Source organism: Monomorium pharaonis, chromosome 9 (genome assembly GCF_013373865.1).
Source record: "Monomorium pharaonis isolate MP-MQ-018 chromosome 9, ASM1337386v2, whole genome shotgun sequence".
Classification (NCBI taxonomy): Eukaryota; Metazoa; Arthropoda; class Insecta; order Hymenoptera; family Formicidae; genus Monomorium; species Monomorium pharaonis.
Window position 1 is genome coordinate 5,520,015 of NC_050475.1, and position 21,889 is coordinate 5,541,903.

Sequence of the window (21,889 nt, forward strand, 5' to 3'; positions counted from 1 at the left end):
ACGTACTTCTTATCACGAGCTAATTCCCTTCTGGTAGCCAGACCGCAACTGGAAGTGTCGGTGATGATAATCGTTTCATTAAGTCTATACCTACATACGTGTTGTTACTCGACTTAGTTAATGGAGGTGGAACTGAAAAATGGAACGTGTGTCTTTATTTGTACGTTCATTAGCATTCCGTAAACAATATGTTACTGTAGCTTATAAATTAAACATTCTTAGTTTTTTTTTTTTGATAAACGTAGTTTTTTTTATAAACAGAAAGAAACGGATTTAATTTAATAATTAACTCATGAAAATTACATTAATTTGTAATTTATTTTATATAAAAAAGATATATGTATAGTAAAAATTGCTGCAAAATTGATGCAATCTTTTTCGTTAAGAAAGGAAATGTGTGTGTGTGTGTGTGTGTGTGTAGAAAAATGTTACATTTTACATTAACAATAATTTTTAAACTAATTTAAAGCAATACTAAATTTATATGTATATAAGTCATAAATTATAAGACCCTTTATTTTACGGGATGTTTTTTCACAATTTTCTAAAGGACAACTCTAATTAATTCTAAACAAAGTTAGTGCACAGAGCATAGATTATTTGTTTGGTTTATAAAGAGAGAATTATTTATGTTATCATTCTCCGCTTTGCTTAACGATAGTTTACCGTATCATCACTGCTGTCCTCGAAATGGCCAGACAGACTATTTCTATTATCGGTGGACGTGATAATATAATGAATACAATATATAGTGTAAACTCTGTTTAAATGCAAAATACAGTCCAGTATCTTATAGTCATTCACCTGGTAAGTCTGTTGACCCTAATCTGAGAACTGTTAGAGGGTGCCCGTATCTATGCCTGTACATGTGCATAAATTTCCATTTCTGTACTTTAAACTTTGCTGCAAATAAAAACATGTTTGTCACAAAACATAAATCATTATAGAATGTAAAAATTATTACAAAATTATAGCAAGATAATAAATTAATACGAATTTTATCTAAATTTATTTTATTAATTTACGAAGTAATATAATAATTATCAAACAGTACAGGCGTTAATTATTCTTTATAATTATTTTGTACAGTTGTATTACATATTTATGTAGATAGAAATATTTATACGAAAGCTTGAAGCTTTTCCAATAAATTATTCATTATTTTGCAGATTTTAAATTTGTCATCATATATAATTACCCATATATATATCTTAGATAATTATATAATTAAAACAAAACATTTGCAAAATTTAATAGATAATACTAAAATCTGTAAATTATTTCAATGTCTATATTATTTATTTTCATATATGTATGTACATACATTCGTGTGTTTAATCGATTGCGTATATGCTAGTATCGTTTCTACAGCAACCGAGTGATTATGGCTGTCTTCTAGAAGCGAATTCAAACACATAGCGTATTATTAATTATTAAAGATTGTTCGGAAAAATTCAAATTACGTCATTACTCAGTTACTCTGATAATAGAGAAATGGTCGGTATACCGTGCTCTTGTGCCGACGAGAAATTTTTGGATTACCAGAACGAAAAGCCATCCGCACTTGGTCCGAGTACAAACGAGGTTTATCGAACCTACAATCTTCCATCAAGATTTATATATCCAAGTGAGTAATTACTTTTAGAAAAATAGTGGATATCGATGTTTGTCAGCTAACATTTCATCTTAAGTTAAATTCTCCAGTAAAACGAAGTAATTGGAAAAATTCTCAGCATACAATCTGTGAAGTGAGGAGTGAGGTTCGTTTTTCTCGGACGTAATTAAATGCGATTTTCATGTTACCACTCTTTCAAATTCAATATTGTAAATTCAATTGCGTAATACGATACTATTGACTTTTTTCAATTAAATTGCTGTGTAAATCTGATATTTCTTCTACGCTTTTTGTTTAAATATATCTCACTAGTACATTTTTGAAGTTTTTTACGTTGTTTACAAACAAAAAAAGACTAGAAGTAATAATAGTACTGCATATGTCATAAATAAATTACATTTAAATACGTAATGTGATATAAATGCAAAAATAATTTACTTTAAACATATCTCACCAATACATTTTCAAAGTTTCTTGCATTATTTACAAACATAAAAGAATAGAAGTAATAATATTGCGTATATATATGTATATATATATATATATATATATATATATATATATCACGAATGAATTACATTTAAATACATAACATGATATAAACGCAAGAATAATTTAGTTAAGAATATTGTTAAATAAATGTATGAGAAATAGTGTAACGCGTTACCAACGGCGAGATTATTTTTTTTATGCAAAAAGTGGATAGAATTAATTGCATGTACAAGAGATTTTCTTACACGAGATAATACATACGTCATGTGACTCTAGACTCTGGTTCAGAAGTTTCAAGTAACTAGCACGATAATATTCAGTTATTAATAAGCAAGCGCAGCCGATCACTGCACTCGTCGAATCTTATCTGCCCATGAACGTTTTTACATATTTCCTGATGAACCCTTTGCATTGCAAGTAACTCGTCGCAAATCGTACACAAAGTTAATATATGTGGACCGGCGCTTGAATCATTTATCGCATGTCGTATAAAGTGTGAAATTCTGATACGGTCTTGTTATTCGTCACCGATAATTTCTTGTCGTTTTCCGGCATGCAAATATATTGACTGCTTATTGTAGCCTAGAAGACGAATGATTTATAAACGTTAATTTATAACATCGGAAATTTTCGCTAAAAGAATATTTCTGTTGAATATGTTAGGTAACATAATTTTTATTATCACACTTACTACTGTTATGTAGCAAATTTATTGCATATAAGATAAAATATTATCTTAACGTTATTATTAAATTCCATAGTTTAAAAAAATGCATCAGATCGAGATTAGTTAATTTCCTATAGTTTTTAAGATGCTGCATTACGAATCAAATTGTTCCATTATGTCACACTTTTGAGAAATTTGCAATTAAAGTTGCTAAAAATGGATTATTTTTATATATTTTATCATCTTATAACTAGGATGTAGAACGTGCTGGAGAAATTTTACAATCAAAATTAGAAATGACTAGTCCTACTTTTAATGGTTTTCTTAAGTTATTTCTTCGTTTAATTGTGTTGTTAACAATTAAAAGTATTAAATATAATCTTATAAATGTAAAAGCATTTACACATACATACACACATAGATATCTCGTGCTTATAAATGTAATTAAAGGATATATTAGTCGAACAATATGCGAGAAATATTTATTTACACGTACTAATGAATGTGGATTAGACTTAATTTTAAAGCTATTTAAATCTGCTCATGTTGAAAAACTTAGCTGAAAATTAATTGATTTTTAATAAAGCTTTTTTGCATAATCTAATTATTATAAAAGAATTAATAAACGATAACGTTATCGACTATTTTTGCGAGGCTTCTATGTAGTTTGTAAATTAATTATGAACTCCAAGATAATGCGAGATATTATGTTGTGGTAGATAACCATGTAGTAACTTATCGCCAATATATATATATATATATTCCTGTGTAATAATACCTCGTAAACGTTGTGTACGCGAAGAAACCCCGACGCATACGAAGTTAGTGCACAATCAGCCTCCGAGCACACTATGTGCTTCCTGCTTCTCATTTATCTCCTCTTATCGGGCAACGTCGTGAATGTTTTCACGAAGGACGCCGATTGCCAGGTTTACAACCACCTGTACGTCTGTTTAGAAAATGGTGGTTTTCTTCACAGCGTCGTTTTCGAGGACATTAACGCTGTTCAGACGATCGAGGATATTGAGCTGCATCTGGAGAATCTCGGGATTGTCAACATCGTCAGGAACACTTTCGCTGAGGTCAGCAACTCATCCGCTCTCTATGTCCACGATAATCAATTATCAAGTATCAACCGACATTACTTCGACGCTCTCGATCAGCTCACTTATTTGGACCTGAGAAACAATACGATCACCAATTTAGAAGATGGTGCTTTCGGAAATTTGAGCAATTTGGAAACTCTGCTGCTGGATCACAACAATATCTCGGACTTGCGACCTGGCATGTGGAAAGGTCTTTCGCAGTTGCATGAACTCTACATCACCAACAACCGGCTCACATTGAGAAAAAACATGTTCAAAGGACTCAGGCAGCTCGAAACTTTGGTCTTGGACTCGAACGATATATCGGAGATACCGATCGGCGCATTTAACGGGTTATCCCATATAGACCTTCTCTATCTTTCGCACAACAAGATCTCGACCTTGCACCCCGACGTGTTCCGCGGTCTCAGCGAGATAAACGAGCTCGACTTGGGCAGGAATCGACTGAGAACAATTCCCGCCAATGTCTTTCGGAACATGAAGTCACTGAACTCGCTGTGGCTGAATAGCAATCAGTTGACAGTGCTAAAGTCCGACACCTTTCAGGGTCTGGACAATTTACTGTTTCTCTTCCTGAACAACAACGACCTCCGTTACGTGGACATGGCGGCGTTCGCGAGAATGAAAAACATAACCGTGGATCCCGGTTTCAGAATAGGCGGCTCGTTAGTGGACGACTTTGGAAAAATCCACGGTCAATATCAGTGCAGTAGCGTGGCGTATCAGATACCGTACGACTGTACAGAGATTGATTCATAGATTCAAGAAATCGGCTGACGCTCGTAAGCGAGATATTTTTGTATTCACAAACATGCGTCCGAGGAAATCGAAAATATTTTAGATTATATTTAACAATAGTACACACGCATATATATAAAAAATATTTTAATTTCCAGAAATTTATAAAGATTTAATAGGTCCCCAAATTTATATTAACACGATTGCAACTCTTGATCATATTGTAATTTACAAGGATAATTTACAAGGATTTAAAGACATGATATTTTGTTTGATATGCTCTCTTTCCGCTCTTACGTAAATGTTATAGAAAATGATGTGTTGTTCTATCCTGCATTTATTAATTCATTAATTTTTAATAATTTCGAAATTTTTTCAGAAGTTTTTAAAGGTTACGGTCAAGACAATCCTCCTCATCCTTGTTATTGGAGAACATCCATGGATTATGGCTGGTACGCACCGACAATTCATACAGTGCCGACTTCTTATTATCCTCGAAACAATTCTTTCAGCGCCGAGCTCGGCCGCGCAGGAATGTACAGAAATTGTTCTCTCAATACAGAACTCGATAAGTGCTCCTTGCTTTGAATTTTCAACATGTAATGTTTGATATCTCTACTATAACGATAATAATCAATGTCTAATGTACAATTTAAATATTAATCAATATTTTTGTTCTCTCTATTTGTGCACTATTATCTTTTTTATTTTTGTAGAAATTGTTAATTAATATATGTAGATTTTCTAGAGACATATTTGAAAATAAAATTGATGATGCTGGTAAAAATTAAAATTCTATATACATATATAAAATACATATATCTTCCATATACATGTAAAACTTCTTTAAACTATTTAGACTTTTCATGTGTTATGAAAATATATAGAGCTGGTGAGGATTATATTGAGATACGTAAGAAAGATAACACGTACACGTGATTTTATGCTTATATATGTTTTTATTATTACAGTTTAGCTTACGTTGCATTAAACATAATAATGTAACAGATTCTACATTGAGGCGCTTTCGAAGTACATAACGCCCCGTATCTAATGCATATTTTTTTACTGTCTCATTGATTAATCATGTTTTCTTTTTATTTTATTATCAATGCGATGCATATATTACGTATCGCCCAAGGATCGTTAATTGGAAAAAAACATTGCGCATACACAGTGTTATGACGATTACACATTAATATTTATAACATTTCGCAGTTGAAACACCTCGCATTAATTACTATACTTCATGTGAATTGTGGTAATATTAGTAATAATAACTCCAATAGCAACGTAACGCATATAATATATATTTATGTAACATAATGGACATTTATAGTCGCGATCTATTGTTTTAACACATTTAAGAGTAAGATTTATCATAACAACCATAATGACTAGGAAACATTGGAAATGTTTTATAATCTATTATGGGGATGAGTAATGATTCATACATTCATGTTTTTTTTCCTTTTTTGTTATTCAGAAAACTGCGATGCTGTTAATTGCTATTGTTCTATTGATATTTCTTTGTTTAATTAATTACGAATCACATCGAAACGTTTAACATTCTAAGAAACTATTACCAAAACTTCCGGTTATCTGGTAACCATATAGACAAAAGTATTAATAATACAAAAGATCGCATTATAATTTTTGTCCGTATTTGTATCATTAAATCGTTGTTCTTGAAAAAATGCTATATAAGAAAGTTTAAACAAAAGTACTTGTCGCAATAAATTACTACTTCACGGTCGCGATTAACAATCGAGAAGTCTAAATGGATATTATGTTTCACTTTAATAACACGAATTTCTCATACTTTTATCGCAATATATAAAATATCGATACAAAAGTTTTACAAAAAGGCGCAAATATAAATACGCCAAAAATCAATGAGTCCAATGCCCTTCCAAATTTAAACTTAAATAGATAATTTTATTAAGAGGGAAAGGGATTGATTTTCGATATCGGATGTTTCGCATTACACGACAAACACCATTTTTATATATGTAGTCTAGCATGTGTTAGGCCCAAAATAAGTATTCTCTCGACTGATTGTGAGATGTCGAGATCTCATCGAAAAATGATCTACTCTCTACTTCTACATCTCATCTCATGAACTATTACGAAAAAGATCTTGATGATCGAATGCTGATGCTCGCTGCTTATCTCTTTCGCTTTTTGTTAACTGAAATGACTTTAAGCCGATCGAATAACAGTAAATATTTAAATTGTTATTAGCGCAACTAAACTTGCGCTTTACTATTTTTAAGATATTATAATATTTAAAGAAATTTAAGTGATATTTTTGCTTTCAATTTTTAATCAAGCGACAAATATTTGATTGCAACGAGCATCTTGATGTGCATCTAGCAATTAACATTACATATCATAGGAATAATTACATATTTGTATTTATATATGCGTTTGCATTTATATATATTTGTATTTATATTTATATATATTTATATATATGTATATCATTTATATAATCTTTATATATTTTATACACGGTTTCGTTAATATTGTACTACATTTCTTCGCATATACTCGCTAGTGACTATAAATTTATATTCTTACATTTGACTCGTTTTATCTTGGAGCTTCGCCAAATTCTGATAATCCTTAATAACGATGACAGATAGAACTCGCATTTTATGTATTTGTTATCTAATTTCCCGTTAAGTCTGTTTGGGGAAAAAATTTTCCCCGTCGCACTTAAGGAAAACACTACAATATTTCATTATTGTGACGATTTATTTCGAGTTTTATCATATCGAAATTCATTATACGAATTGTACGATAATTGATATTTCTAGATTATCGCTTTAATCTACACTCATGACATACTACATACGGACGTTGCTTTATATAATCGTCCTTCAATCCCTTTCTTCTTTTGCATCCGTTTCCACCGCTCAGGACATGTACTCGCTTTGTTGATTCGTTGTCCTCTCAGTGAACTATTAAAAATACGCTTATGGCCTTAAGACTAAAAGCTTATTACGAAAAGAAACACGCTGTGTCATTCGCGATTTTTCTTCGATCTTTATTTGCTCTTTTGCTTTGATCTTTAGCACCTTTATCGTTCTGTATTCTTCTTGTATTGATCTTGCTCTTGAGATCAGGGAGCCGACCTTCGTAATCAACTTTTCTATCCTTTATCTTAAATTACGTGGAAATAAATGTCCAATCAAATTTTTCTCTCTCTTTCTCCTGTCATATTAAAAGAATTGAATATCAATTTCGAAGAAATTATGTAAAGATATTTATCTTTTGTTTAAAATTTTCTAATCGATCTTTGATACAATTCTAATTTGTTTGATGGAAAGTATGCAAGTTGCAGTAAACCAAACTATATAATAACAGCGGCATTATTGAATCTATTCCAAACATCATGTATAATTAGTGCAAGCATAAAGTTCTATAATTGGAACAGATATCAAAAAGACCGCCATTCATTCTTGGACCATTCTCGAACTGCTACACCTTGTACTTCTTTTTCCGCTCGAAATCATCACGAACCGCAACGAATCATTCACTTGTATGTACTCATCATCCATTACAGCTCTATCGTTTCTTTTTTTCGCGACGGTTGAATTGCACGCACTTCGCGCGCAGTAATGTCAGAAGTCATCACCGCCGGTATTCAGCCTCGATTCAAGGTTCATCGAAACATCGACCGCCGCGTGAATGTCAGCCAATTCGAAAGTCACGGCGGTTTTTGAGCACGTGGCGGTCAACGAGTCGATCATGGACCTCGATTCAATTCTTTCTCCCGCGTGGGTGGTCCGTTCGTGATCATCGAAGCGTCACGTTTCGATTCTCCCCTCCTCTCTTTAGGAGTATGATCAACGTGTTTGCGCCCGATAAAGATCCGCTCGAAAAACCGCGACGAGCACGACGCCCTTTCGTTCGTGCTTGTCTACTAATAATGCTCAGCATAATAATGTTGAGATTATACATGTATAATTTATGTTGCATACTTTAACGTACCGTCTGATTATGTTAATTTTTAATTTATATTAATTTTTAAGATCCCTAATCTACATAAATGTAGACGAGCGTTACGTAATCTAAGGGGATGAAACATACATGAAAATAATTTATTGCACGATCCTCTCGCGATATCTCTCGAAGGATAATCGTCGAGAGTATGGGAGATGATTTTTAGGATACTGCAATTGTGGACCGTAAGCTCGTGCGCCTTCTTGGACGAAGCAAGGAACACGGGCTTGCAGTTGCTAACAATTTGCGGTGCTTAATCGCAAATGCATTTTAATTATATTATACTACATCTTATTATATTCACAACGACCGATATATATAGCATGAAGATCACTAATTAATTATACGATGTAATGACATGAAAATAACTTATTGCACGATCCTCTCGCGATAATCGAAGGATAATCATCGAGAGTATGGGAGATGATTTTTAGGACACTGTAATAGTGGACTGTAAGCTCGTGCGCCTTCTTGGACGAAGTAAGGAACACGGGTTTGCAGTTATGAATAATTTGCGATGTTGAATCGCAAATGCATCTTAATTATATAATATTTTATTATATTTGCAACGACCGATATTACGGAGATCACTAATTAATTATACGACGTAATGACGTGAAAATAACTTATTGCGTGATCCTCTCGCGATAATCGAAGGATAACCGTCGAGAGTATGAGAGTTGGTTTTTACGGTGGACTTTGTAATTGTTGACCGAAAGCTCGTGCTCCTTCTTGAACCAAAGTAAGGAACACGGGCTCGCAGTTGCGAACAATTTGCGGTATTAAACCGCAAGTGCATCTTATTATATTACATTATATCTTATTACACTCACAACGATTGATACTATGAAGATCACTGATTACGACATCTGTAATAACATCTTCGCTTAGTTAGTTCTGTGTATTCTTGCTCTCTGAAATTTAACACGATAAATATCCTCAGTATTTTGCTTTCCTGGCACGATAGGCTGACTTTAATAATGGATTAAATAACATCGACATTATACAGTAGTATTAGTTATATAACGTTACGATACAATTTAATTTCTTTGGGTACGTGTGTATGATTGGATGTCATACGTATTGGGTGGGCTAGCACGCATTGAAATCAAGGAGGTAACGCATATCAGGCCGCGACGTGTGTGTGTGTGTGTGTGTGTGTGTGTGTTCGTCGCATCCATACGCCTCCTCATTAACGTTACTTTTCTCGCATTGACGACGTTACCATCCGACTTTAATATTAAATTTGCTACACATACAGAAATACATATTGAGTATTATCAAGAGACGAGCTGTCGTGTAATCGGGAATAAATCGATGGTACATACGCCATCCTATTGGCCATCCTACTGCAGCTCAGATGTGGAATAAACAAAGTTATACAATACAATACAAAGCTATAGAACTATTGAAAATGCGTTTCTTGCCGCTTTCGTTGTGAATTATTTATAAAGTTAACAATTTTGGTGTTTTAACGCGGCAACAGTTAAGTTTTACCGAGCATTATGTGAAATAACTTCGAAGCAAATGCAAAAAGATAATGCATTTTTATTTATTTATTTATTTTTTTTTTTAATTAAGATCTTTATAAAATATATCAATCCAACCGCTTGTTCTTAACTGTGTAGAAATTGCATAGAGTCTTATGTGACATTGTTATGAAAATTCTCATAAATGCTGGTTGAAGTTATTTAAATTTCTTCAAGTTAATGTTATAACAACCTTAGCAATTAACAGACAACCAGCAGAAACATTTTTGTTAATCTCAAGACATGCGTGTCTCAATTCGTAATAACACATATAGAATTTAATGTATCTCACTTCTATTAACTTTTTTAAAAGGAAAATGAGGTGAGAGTAAAGAGAATGTGTGCTACGATTCCATGCCATTACTGCTAGAGTCTAGAGCAAACGGAAGAGAAGGTAAGGAAGCATTGAAGCTCAGTAATCATACCATCAAGATGATATGTACATAAAAGATTTCTCCTCGATGTACGAATGCTCGTGAAGCATAGTGAAGTATATGTGTATAGATGTGTGTGTATACATGTATGTATATGATGTATGTATGTGTGTGTGTGTGTACATGTATTATATGTATACACAAACGTTACATAATTTAAAAGAGTAAAACATACGTGAAAATAATTTATGGCATGATCCTCTCACGATAATTTAAGGATAACGTCGAGAGTATGGGAGATGGTTTTGGGACTCTGTCAATAATGAACCGAAAGCTCGTGCTCCTTCTTGAACAAAGTAAGGAACGCGGGCTCGCAGTTGCAAACAATTTGCGGTGTTGAACCGCAAATGTATATTTTACTATATTATATTATATCTTATTATATCTTATTATATTCACAACGATATCATGGAGATCACTAATTAATTATATGATGTCATGACGTGAAAATAACTTATTGCACGATTATCGCGATAATCGAAAGATAATCGTCGAGAGTATAGGAGATGGTTCTTGCGGTTCTGTAATTGTAGACCGAAAGCTCGTGCTCCCTCTTCAATGAAGTAAGGAACACGGGCTCGCAGTTGCGAACAACTTGCGGTATTGAACCGTAAATGCACCTAACTATATTATATTATATCTTATTATATTTACAACGATCGATGTTATGAAGATCACTAATTAATTATGTGATGTAATAACGTCTGCGTTTAATTAGTTCTATGTTTTCTTGTTCTCTGAAATCTAACGCGATAAATATCATCAATATTTTGCTTTCCTGGCACGATAGGCTGATTTTAATGATAATAGATTAAATAACACATCAACATCATACAGTATTATTATTTATATAGCGTTTCGATACGATTTAATTTCTTTGTGTATGATTGGATGTCATACATATTGGGCTAGCACACATTGAAATCAACGAGGTAACGCATACTAGGCTGCGACGTGTGTGTGTGTGTGTTTGTATGTGTAATTGTGTGTATCTGTGTGTATATATTTGTCGCGTCCAAACGCTTACTTATTATCGTTACTTTTCTCACATTGATGACATTATCATCTGACTTTAATATTAAATTTGTAACACACATAGAAATACGCATTCAGTATTATTAAGAAACGAACTGTTGTGTAATGGGGGATAAATCGATGATACGTACGCTATCCTATTGGCCGTCTTACTGTAGCTTCGATTCGAAATAAAGATATACAACTTGGAAATGAGTTTCTTGCCGCTTTCGTTGTGAATTTTTTATAAAGTTAACAATTTTGGTGTTTTAACGCGGCAACAGTTAAATTTTATCCAGCATATTCTGTGAAATAGCTGTAAACCAAATACAAAAAGAATACAATATCTTTATCTCTCACATCAAGACTTTTTCGAGATATAACAATCCGATCGCTTATTGTTAATTGTGCAGTAGTTACATAGAGTCTTGTGTGACATCATAAATGCTAGTTGAAATAAAGCTAGTTAATTTGCTTTAAGTTTCTATCTAATGTTATAAGAACGACCCTAGCAATAAGCAGACAGCTAGCACAGATATTTTGTTGTTAATCTTTTCATGAGTCTTAAAACATCATGCATATCGCAATTTGTAATAACACATATAGAATTTAACATGTCTAAATATTCTACCATCTTTGTTGGAAGGGAAAAGATAAAGATGAGAACGTGTGCTATGATTCCATGTCACTACTGCTGGTCTAAACTCTAAAGCAAACGGAAGAGAAGGAGGCACTAAAGCTCAGTGATCGTACCGCCAAGATGATATGTACGTAAGGGTGAATTCACTTCTTGGCAAAAAATTAGAAAGCCAATCAGAACTAGTGTTGATGATAGAAGCAAAATATACTGCTACCACCAAATGCTAGTTCTGATTGGCTTTCTATTCTGCTTTCTGCTTTTCTGACAAGGTGTGGAGGTCTAAGAGATTTCTCCTCGATATAGTGACGAATGCTCATAAAGTACAATGAAATATAATCTAAAAGGGTGAAACATAAGGTGAAAATAGCTTATTGTACGATCCTCTCGCGATAATCGAAGGCTAATCGTCGAGAGTATATGAAATGGTTTCGAGACTTTGCAACAGTGGACCGTAAGCTCGTGGTTCTTCTTGGACGAAGTAAGGAACACGAGCTCGCAGTTGAAAAATTTGCGATGCTGAACCGCATCTTATTATATTCACAACGATCGATATTATGGATATCATTAATTAATTATACGACGTAATCACGCCTTTGCTTAGTGTACGTCCTTACAATACGAATCACTTCGTATAACACGAATCACTGCTCTTTTATAAATCTCGCAGGTCGCACGAAGGATTTCGCATTATCTAATTTTCAGCTTTAACTTGAATTTTCAGGCTTTCCCGAATCAGGCAATCCTGTAGAAATAACGTCAAAAGTACGAAGATAAATGCCACTTTTAAAAGATGATTAGGAATGAAATTACAAATTTCCATTAAGGCGATTTTATATTAAGTATAGTATGCGTGCTGTACATACACATAAATATATATTATAGCGCGAGATTGATGAGACTAATTTTACCCTGAGGGGAAACGGTTTAATTATTAAATATTTTTATTGTTTCATTTCATGACGAAAATTCTGTGTGCACAGAAAATATGAGAAATATCCTAGAGATTTGAAGGTGCGATATGCTAATCTACGGATATTGCTGGTGCGCTTATTACGATTGAACTACGGTGCAATCGGTGCATTTGAAACGAAAAGGAAAATACTGCTGCTCACGACACCACACGGTCATCTTAACTAAACATGCTACTGTATAACGCTTCGATAAGTTATGATCCAAACAATGAAATGTCCGACGCTGCATCGCTATTTAGTCAAGATCAACATTGCGATTGTTCGAACGATCGTTTTTTCATTAATTGCGGACTGAGCTTACAGCATCGTATTTATATTTAATTAGTATATGTTGCAAATAAAAAAATTTGCTTTAAATTAATTTAATATAATTAAGTTATTAAAATATTCTTAATTTAAGTATACTCAATAATTGAGCTATTAGTATTAGCAAACGCTACTGATCGAACAATATAGTTTTACTTTCATGAAAATTTATTATGTAATTGTAACCTTTTCTAAATTTTATATATAAGACTCTTTATAACCAATGTTTAAAAAGTGATATAATATCCCACAAGTCTTTAAAAACTTTTTTCAAAAACTTGTTACGAAATAAGAATTTCAAAAGATAAAAAGTATTTAAAATTATTGCAAAAAGGGAAGAAACTTATTGATCACGTATATAAAAGTTTTACTAAGAAAAGCGATCAGTCGAACAAGATACGGACGCAAAATTTTTCTTCCTATAGACAATCCTGAAGATCACAGTTACAAGGATTTTTCTGAACAAGCGAACCCTAACTCTATCCGTTCTGCCGATTGCAAGTGATTCGACTAGGCTGCATCGCGTAATTACGCATTTTTGCCGCTTCTAGTTCCTAACTTTATCTAGTGCCTAGACTCGCACCCCTGAGATATTCTTCAACCTCTAATCGCGTCTACGTATCTAGCGCTGATCGATTGATCTCCGCGCAGTGACGTGATTATGATTGTTTGTTTGCTCTTCTTCGTACCGTGGCGTCAGCTCTGAAAATGGAATTCGAGATTTGTTTAGTGTGCGTCAAACTGTTCCGTGCAATCTTTGCGTCCCTGTTTAACCCTTAATTGCGTAATTTTTTTCTCCTAATCATGAGAGTCGTTAAACACGAAATAATTTTTTCAGTGCAAGAAAAATGATGAGAAAAAGGCTTTTAATATACGAATTACGTATTAAATGTTACATAATAGATATTTTCAAAGACGCAGTTGTTTACAGAAATGTAACTTAAAAAAAAAAAACGTTGAAAGCTAAGACATCTGTTTTACTTGCTCGAGATTCGCTGTTGAAAGTATTTAGTTCTCAATGAACATGGAAGACAATCTAGATGCTGTAAAATTGAAAATTCCTAAGATCACGATTAACCCGATGGAAATTATGATATATACAAGAACTTACTTTTATGTAACGTATTTTTTTTTATCTCGATACTGCGTTCAAGTTGTAACGAATGTAAGCTTGGACGGTGCGCACACTTCTTCATCGCGATGAATATCAGTGAAGAAACAGCGTGTCTCAGCGAATATACAAATGCAGTGAGATCGAGCCTTATAAAAAGTACAAACGATCAAAAGTATCACGTGGTAAAGTGCAATGTCTGCTCAAAATACCTATTTCATTCTATCCGTCGCAAAAATTTACTCCAGCGTCGTCGTAACATACGTCTTTCGTAAATCATGTTTATCTCCTACATTTTTCCAATCGTCTTCTGACATCGTGAAAAACGTGATACGAAGGACACTTCAGTGTCAAGGCACATGAAAATCAAACTGTCAGTTACTTATTATTTATGCAGTTAGAAAACCGCGAAAGAGACATGACGAAATCGTATAATGTTAGATTTTCGTTACATAGAACTTTCTAAATGAAGCGCTGAAAATATAAAGAAAAAACTAATGGCACTCAGCCCAAATTGGACCCTGGCTTCCCGAAAGCTAGACAAAATCCATTTCATTTTGAAAACTCTAAGAAATTTGTTTAGAGACCTTAGATATTTTATTTTTTATACTAATAGATCGAGAGAAAGAGAGAGAATACATTACGAATTAGATAATTTTCTTCTGTGGTCATCTTTATTTAGTTTATATTAATTGTATGTTGCCTTTTTTATCATAAAACCATAATTTCAGATTTATTTTAATGATGCGACTTGATCGAATTATATCGTCAGCGCTTCAAACAATATTATACTTTCAAATGAATTACCCCCCTTTTCAGTCGTTTAAGTTTACGACCTCTTTTTTTATATCTATCAACTGATTATATATTAATTGATATTCCTTGAATGTTTTATCACATTTGACAACTGCTTGCATCAGCAGAATTTGAAATTGCAATAATTATTGCATAATGCTGATTCTTCCTTTCTTCAGAGCTGAAACCACGGTCGATTGTCTCTCCTGGATCTCTTCTATAGTCTTTAGTCTTATTTTATTAAGTTAAATCTGCGATCATTCGATGAAAACTGCCTTCTTTTGTGCTCCGCGTAGCTTTACCCATACTTAACTGGTGTACATGTCGCCAGTATGTTCAATTTGTTTGCACATACATATGCGTATATGTATATATTTGCAGATCTATGTGACAGGATTACTTTGTCCCGCGTTGCACGATCGCATGCCGGATTTTCGATCGATTTGACCGTTTTGCTTTCGTTTCTCGCGCCAAGATCCATCGCTTATATGGTTCCTTAATGCTAAAAACCTAGCGACCAAATTTTCGTGAATTTTCTACCGACGGCGTGGTCGCCCTATGCAGCTTTAACAACAACCCGTGACGTGTGAAAATTTAAGAGAAAAAAAAATGTCGCCACTCTCGGGATGCGCGATAAATTTTTATCATCATCGAGAAATTTACATGACAATCTAGTCTCGTTGAAAACTTTTTAGCGTGCCGCGATATGATTCATCGCTATATTCAGTATTGTAGGATTCGCGGATCTGGATTTTTTGATTTGAAAAAGCTTGATGTCTTTCGCGTTATCGAAAAATTTCGCCCATCCCTGGTTACCTTAAAAACTACTTTTTACTTGTCTTAACAGTAGAGGCAACTACACATACGTCCTCCCGAACTTGTAGTCCTCGATGAAAACCAAACGACCGCTTGCAGTCTCGGTTAGCCAAATGTTCAGAATAATGCCCGAATCTCCTCTTTTTTTGTCGTCTTCGATTATCTCGAATGACATAGGCGTACGAATATTTTTACAAACACTGCGAGATCGCCCGAAAAACGCCCATTGCCTGCCTTAATTTCTATCTCGCAATGCCTTTTCCCTTAATGACAATGTGACACACGACGACCCGAACGTTAAGCCTAAAAGTGGGTGCTCGAAGTAAAACCGGTTGAGGAGATGCCAGGGGCCTACGGAGCGATTCCTGCTTTTGTGGTGAGAAAGCGTGTTTATTGTTAACGCATATATTTTATTGGATATCGCAGTAGCAGTTCAACTGACATCAAGCTGTTATTAAATGAGTTGCCATTTCTTTTTCTTCGACTGAACTTGCCTAACTTTTATTTAACTCGTCAGTGTACACGGATTACATAGAACCTACTTTACTTGGCTATACGTAGATACATGATCATAATTTTCTTTTAATATACAGAATCTACCTACAGCATTAGCTTATTAAATTGTTAAAAGGGAAACTCGTCTCTTAATTTCTTCCCTAACACGCGCATTAATCACTACTTGTTTACACTTAATGTATTGACGTTCATAATTAGTACAACGTTAAAAGTGCAAGTAGACAAAGTCCAGGTTTTGAAGAAATTTAAAGCAACTACTCAGAGAATTGCTTTGGCATCTTAAACCATGTGAATTCAGTCTATTTGTACTTTTAACGCTTAATTTGGCTTTTCAATATACTCTTTTAAACTCAAATGATTAGTGCACTTTGCGTGGCATGCAGTTTCGCGAGTTTCCTACGGTAATCTGCAAATATATAGATATCTACACGTTCCGCGTCAACTTCCGTTACGATTAGTGTGTCGAGTGTGATGCGCCTCATTCGTGGAACATGCTTAGAGATCGTCGGAGAATTTCGTGAGTTCGCGTTTGTATTGTTGCCGACTTATTATCATTCGCTACCTCATCACGAGAGTGGCCGACGTCCACACTCTCGCTACGTCGGCCATATCTTGTGGTCTACATGTCGCCAAATATCCCAGCGAAGGTCTTTCGCAGATTCTTCATCGTGTCCTCGGTGTCCTCACCCGTGGCCTGCGACTGGCTACCTTGTCGATGGAACGGCACTCTGGATGTCGGTGGCTCTTCGGTACGTCGGCCGACGGACGGCGCGCTGCTCACCGTGCTCGATTGAGAGGCTGCGAGAATTGAAAGCAGGGAATATTATACCGAACAAACACGCCTTGATGTATAAAATGGCACTCGGAAAGAGAATGAAAAAGTGATATTTGTGCGAGAGATATGAAAACAAAACAAATATTTTTTTCGATTGATTGCTTTACAAAACAATTTTATTACGTATCTATGCACAATGTTTTTCATTGAAAATGGAGCGAAACATTCAATTTTTTTTTACATGCGATCTCCTATGAACTCTTATATTTTTGATTAATCAAATGTTATTGCGTAACATAGATTTCATTAATGTTACAATTGCAATCAACCAAGTAAATTTGCTGTTTACGCTGTCGAATTTTATTGTGCGCCTCCGAGCGCACTACGTATTACATAAAGTTTGAAAGAAATGAGTATATACCTTGAGAATCACGCCGCTGCAGTTGATGATGATCGGTAACTGAAGCGGTAACGTCGCTCGTCAACGGTACGGTGGAACCTACGGAACCTAAGCTCCCTATACTAGCCATAGAGCCTATACTTCCGTGAGATCCCAAAGGCACGGTTGGAGGTGCACTTCGATCTTCTACTGGACTGCCGACCTGGCTAGATCCTGACATCGAACCCCGCGATGCGGTCTTCGTCAACATGCTCGGAGGTCGACAATAAACCTGACAATAAATCGTAAATTGATGAAACGATCCCAATCGTATAATTATAATCAATCACGATTTCCACGCACCTGCATCTTCGCGGTGACCAAATCCGCGATGTGACGTCGATCCTCTTCCTGGGTATCACCCATTAAAGATAGCGCGCTGTCATTGACCTCGATAATGTGCTCTCGACCGTCCTTGCCCACTAGCAATTCAATCGCGCAGATATCCAGTCCTCCAAATAATTGTGCCACGTGGTCGACCCATGTGCGATGTCGTTCACTCACGGAAAGCTGCTCCAGCATAGCCGATCCGGTGTTCGATTTCCAGTTTCCGCTTATGCTTTTTCGCCTATAGAGATTACATTATTGAAAATAATTAATGTGCAAAACAAACGTGGCTAAATTTATTGTAGCAATTGTTATTGATTAAACTTATTACAGAAAAATTTGACTCCAAAAATTCGGAAGAATGCGCTATTTTCTTCGAACTCTTTCAAGAGTTTTGAGATACTTTTCACGATTATTTAAATTTCTCCCTCCCTCCCTCCCAATGTTTAATTTCCGACATTCAAAATTGTGTTTTTCTACCGCAAATCTTCGACGACACTTACATGAAAGCCTTGTAATTGTTCCCGATTTTCTGCACGTGTACGTCGTACTTGGTATCGACGTAGGGTTCCGCCGTGCAGTAAGCATTTGCCATAGCTGCCAATGAAGCGAGATCTAGAAATTCCTGATTTGTTTCCGCACGGGCCTTGCCTGTTCCGCCATGGGCGTGGCCCAGTTTCACTACGACGGGATATCGAGATGCGCTCACCTGCAATCGACATAGATAATTGCTTCATGAGCCGACAGGGAATAATTAGTACGCGAGCACCTTGTCAATGATTATTTCTTTCGTAATTACTATCGTTCGTTTAGTAATTTCTGACCGACATGATGATGTATGTGTCACTGCAATTCGCTGTATGCGTAATTAAAAGTATGAAAATCTTAATTACTATCTGAGCACATTGTCTGTTATGAATTTTATTTTGAATTTTATTTATAATGAAGAATGTAGTGTTTTAGTATCAAAAACTATTTAGATATAAATTTATTAGAACTTTTAAATGTATATTTGTAAACATATTTACATTTTATACATGTTTTGTACATATCTTGTTGATTATTACATAATTATTAATATTTAGACAATTTTTCATTTAATATTCTCATTTAATCTAATATTTTTGTAATTAAAAATTTAAATAAAATAAAATAGATTGAAAAATAGGATTAAAGTGATGAGACTTTGCAGAACAAATTTTACGAAATTAACTTCAAAAGTGACATGTTTTATATAAACGTAATATTTTTGTAGCACTTGCCTTGTAATGTAATATTTCTTCATTTAGATTGATGGCAGAATAATTTACTTTATATCTAATAATAACCACATGAAATATTATTTGCCATAAAATATTCTTCAAAATTACGTTATTATTATTTTATAATATTATTTTATAATATTTGATGTGAAATTAACATAATTACGCAAGAATAATATTTTATAAATTGACCTTTTTCTTCGTTATAATATACTCGTTAATTTCTACTTTATTTTGCGTTTATTGAATTAATAAAGAACATAAAAAGCAAGAGAGACATGCTTCTCGAATCTTCCGTTAGCGTAGATAAGTACGGAATTTCTTGATGTAATAGAAGAGAAGAACATAAATGTGAGACTTAAGTGCATATGTCGCTTGTTGAATTGGATTTGTATGATATTTATTGGATTCCTCGTTTGTAGTCTCTGTATTTTCCATATTAATCTATCTTAGATACTTTCCCTTTTTCCCTTAATTACTCTTTACATATCTAATTAATTATCATTTTCTTTATTGCTCTTTAAGTATCATTATCATACATAAAATGAAATTGACAGCGAATATAAAAATATCTGAATTTTAATAAACGTAATAAATGTAAAAAACGTGTAGTAAATGTGAAAGAAGACTTTGTATTATTATGATTGCATCAGACATTATATAAATGGTTATAATATTGTGATAAATAATACGCAGAGATGTACGATAATTTTAATAAAAGTAAAAGCTTATATTCAGAAACGCACTTATAAAAGTTGGACATGAAACCGAGATAGAATACGCGATAAAAAACCGCACTAACATCTTTAGAAGCGCGTTTTAAACACGGGTCTATGTATATAAAATCTTATTACGTGCAGGAAAGATTAATTTTAGCATATTATTAAAATAATTATGTAAGATATTCAAGCTGGTTGCTAAAATGTTTTAAAACATTTTTTGTAGCTTATTAGAATGAACTAAAAAATAAAAAAATTCTCTGTTCCGAACGGGGAATGAAAACTTTAATTCTTTTGCCGAAATAGAAGATATCAGCTCATTGAAAAGTTTTTGTTTCAAGGTTTTTATTTCGAAAAACAACTTTCCTACACTACCTCGTTTTGATCAGAGAGAATTTTTGGATATTTTATCTATCCTATTGCTCATGCTAGAGCGTTCTTTATAATTATTAAGTACTAGAAAAGTGTAATTTCCTTCTTAGAAATAAATTGATTTTCATTAGTAATTCATACATGTAATGCATGAAGTTGGTATTAACAAAAAGTTACATTTATGTCATTAATATATGTACACATGATGACAGAAATATCTGTTAGTTATACTAATGGCACTAGTTCAGAATGTCTTCTTTCTAATGTGGAAGCATGTAGAAAGAGAAAAATACACTCTGAACTAGTGCAATTAGTATAACTAGGCATTTCTGTCCGTGTGTGTGTATACATACATGATGTGTAGCTTTCAACATTTCGTTATTTATGTGATGTTAAAGATGGATAGCGAAGAGTTAAAAAACTCGTGTTTTCTTGTTGTATGAGTTTAAACTTGGAAATATAGCTGCAAAACGCATTTGTAATATATGTGGTGAAGGCACTTAGCAAAAAGACAGCACAAAAGTGGTTTAAGAAAGGTAACAAATGGCTACAAGATGTCATGTTAAAGCTATGTTTGAAACATTCATCTGTTATTAAAGTTAATGAATTGCGTAGATATGTGCATTTAAACTCACGTCAAAAACGTGTGTATTTCAATGTGACGAGTTTATTTGAATTTTGACCTAAAAGTCCGCACGAATCTTTTCCATTTAATATTTTAATTATCCAAAAAAATTATTTTTAAAACTGTACGGATTTGTGCGGATTCTTAGATCAAAATTGAAATAGATTTATCACATTAAAATCTTTTTATAAATTTAAATGCATCATTTAAGTATATTGCTTAAAAATATGATTATAGATTATACTTAGATATTCCGAGTGATTGCATATCTTGCAGTTTGGGTAATATAATAAGATAAATTATAGCGCTAAATCATAAACATGATATTCCGAGTATTAGAATATTCATTTTGGTCCATTACGATTTACGTATCGCTCTCGCGTGGGTAATAATTTTTAAATACTTAAAACGGAATCTCGCTTTGCTAAAATAGTGCGCACCTCGTCGTTAACGATCTGTTTACAGGCGGTATGGACATGAAAGAGGAAGTGGCTGCTTAGTATCTTGCTCCCATGCTAGTTGAACGACCGTATCCGGACCCAATCTCCGGCGATATACGTAATATTGCATGGCGTGATAGAGAGTATTCAATCTGCTTATGTGAGAGCA

At 33.8% G+C, this 21,889-nt stretch overlaps 3 protein-coding genes across 7 annotated transcripts in view; 2 read left to right on the plus strand and 1 right to left on the minus strand.

Annotated features, from left to right (window-relative positions):
* Positions 1-21,889, plus strand: part of LOC105834118 (tissue inhibitor of metalloproteinase) — a 115,128-nt gene that overhangs the window by 63,832 nt on the left and 29,407 nt on the right. The window lies entirely within an intron of this gene.
* On the plus strand, positions 2,936-5,188 carry LOC105834116 (leucine-rich repeat-containing protein 15). Of its 3 annotated transcripts, none has more exons than XR_004964550.1 (3): positions 2,936-4,662; positions 5,001-5,070; positions 5,131-5,188. XR_004964550.1 is itself a non-coding variant. In XM_012676350.3 (2 exons), exon 1 carries the CDS (start codon positions 3,626-3,628, stop codon positions 4,637-4,639), a length of 1,014 nt encoding a protein of 337 aa, XP_012531804.1. In that variant the 5' UTR covers positions 3,094-3,625; the 3' UTR covers positions 4,640-4,662; positions 4,998-5,139. The 3 variants fall into 3 exon arrangements, 1 of the variants encoding a protein (XP_012531804.1); XR_004964549.1 differs by having other exon boundaries at positions 3,092-4,662; positions 4,998-5,070; XM_012676350.3 differs by having other exon boundaries at positions 3,094-4,662; positions 4,998-5,139.
* LOC105834117 (synapsin) overlaps positions 13,172-21,889 on the minus strand; it is a 47,320-nt gene continuing 38,602 nt past the window's right edge. For all 3 annotated transcript variants that reach the window (XM_012676352.3, XM_036291757.1, XM_028193196.2), the window contains exons 7-10: positions 18,806-19,011; positions 18,279-18,543; positions 17,958-18,207; positions 13,172-17,559 (exon numbers count right to left, since the gene is read on the minus strand). In XM_012676352.3, the coding sequence (XP_012531806.1) occupies positions 17,381-17,559; positions 17,958-18,207; positions 18,279-18,543; positions 18,806-19,011 (900 nt within the window). In that variant the 3' untranslated portion in view covers positions 13,172-17,380. The remainder of the gene's footprint in view (positions 17,560-17,957; positions 18,208-18,278; positions 18,544-18,805; positions 19,012-21,889) is intronic.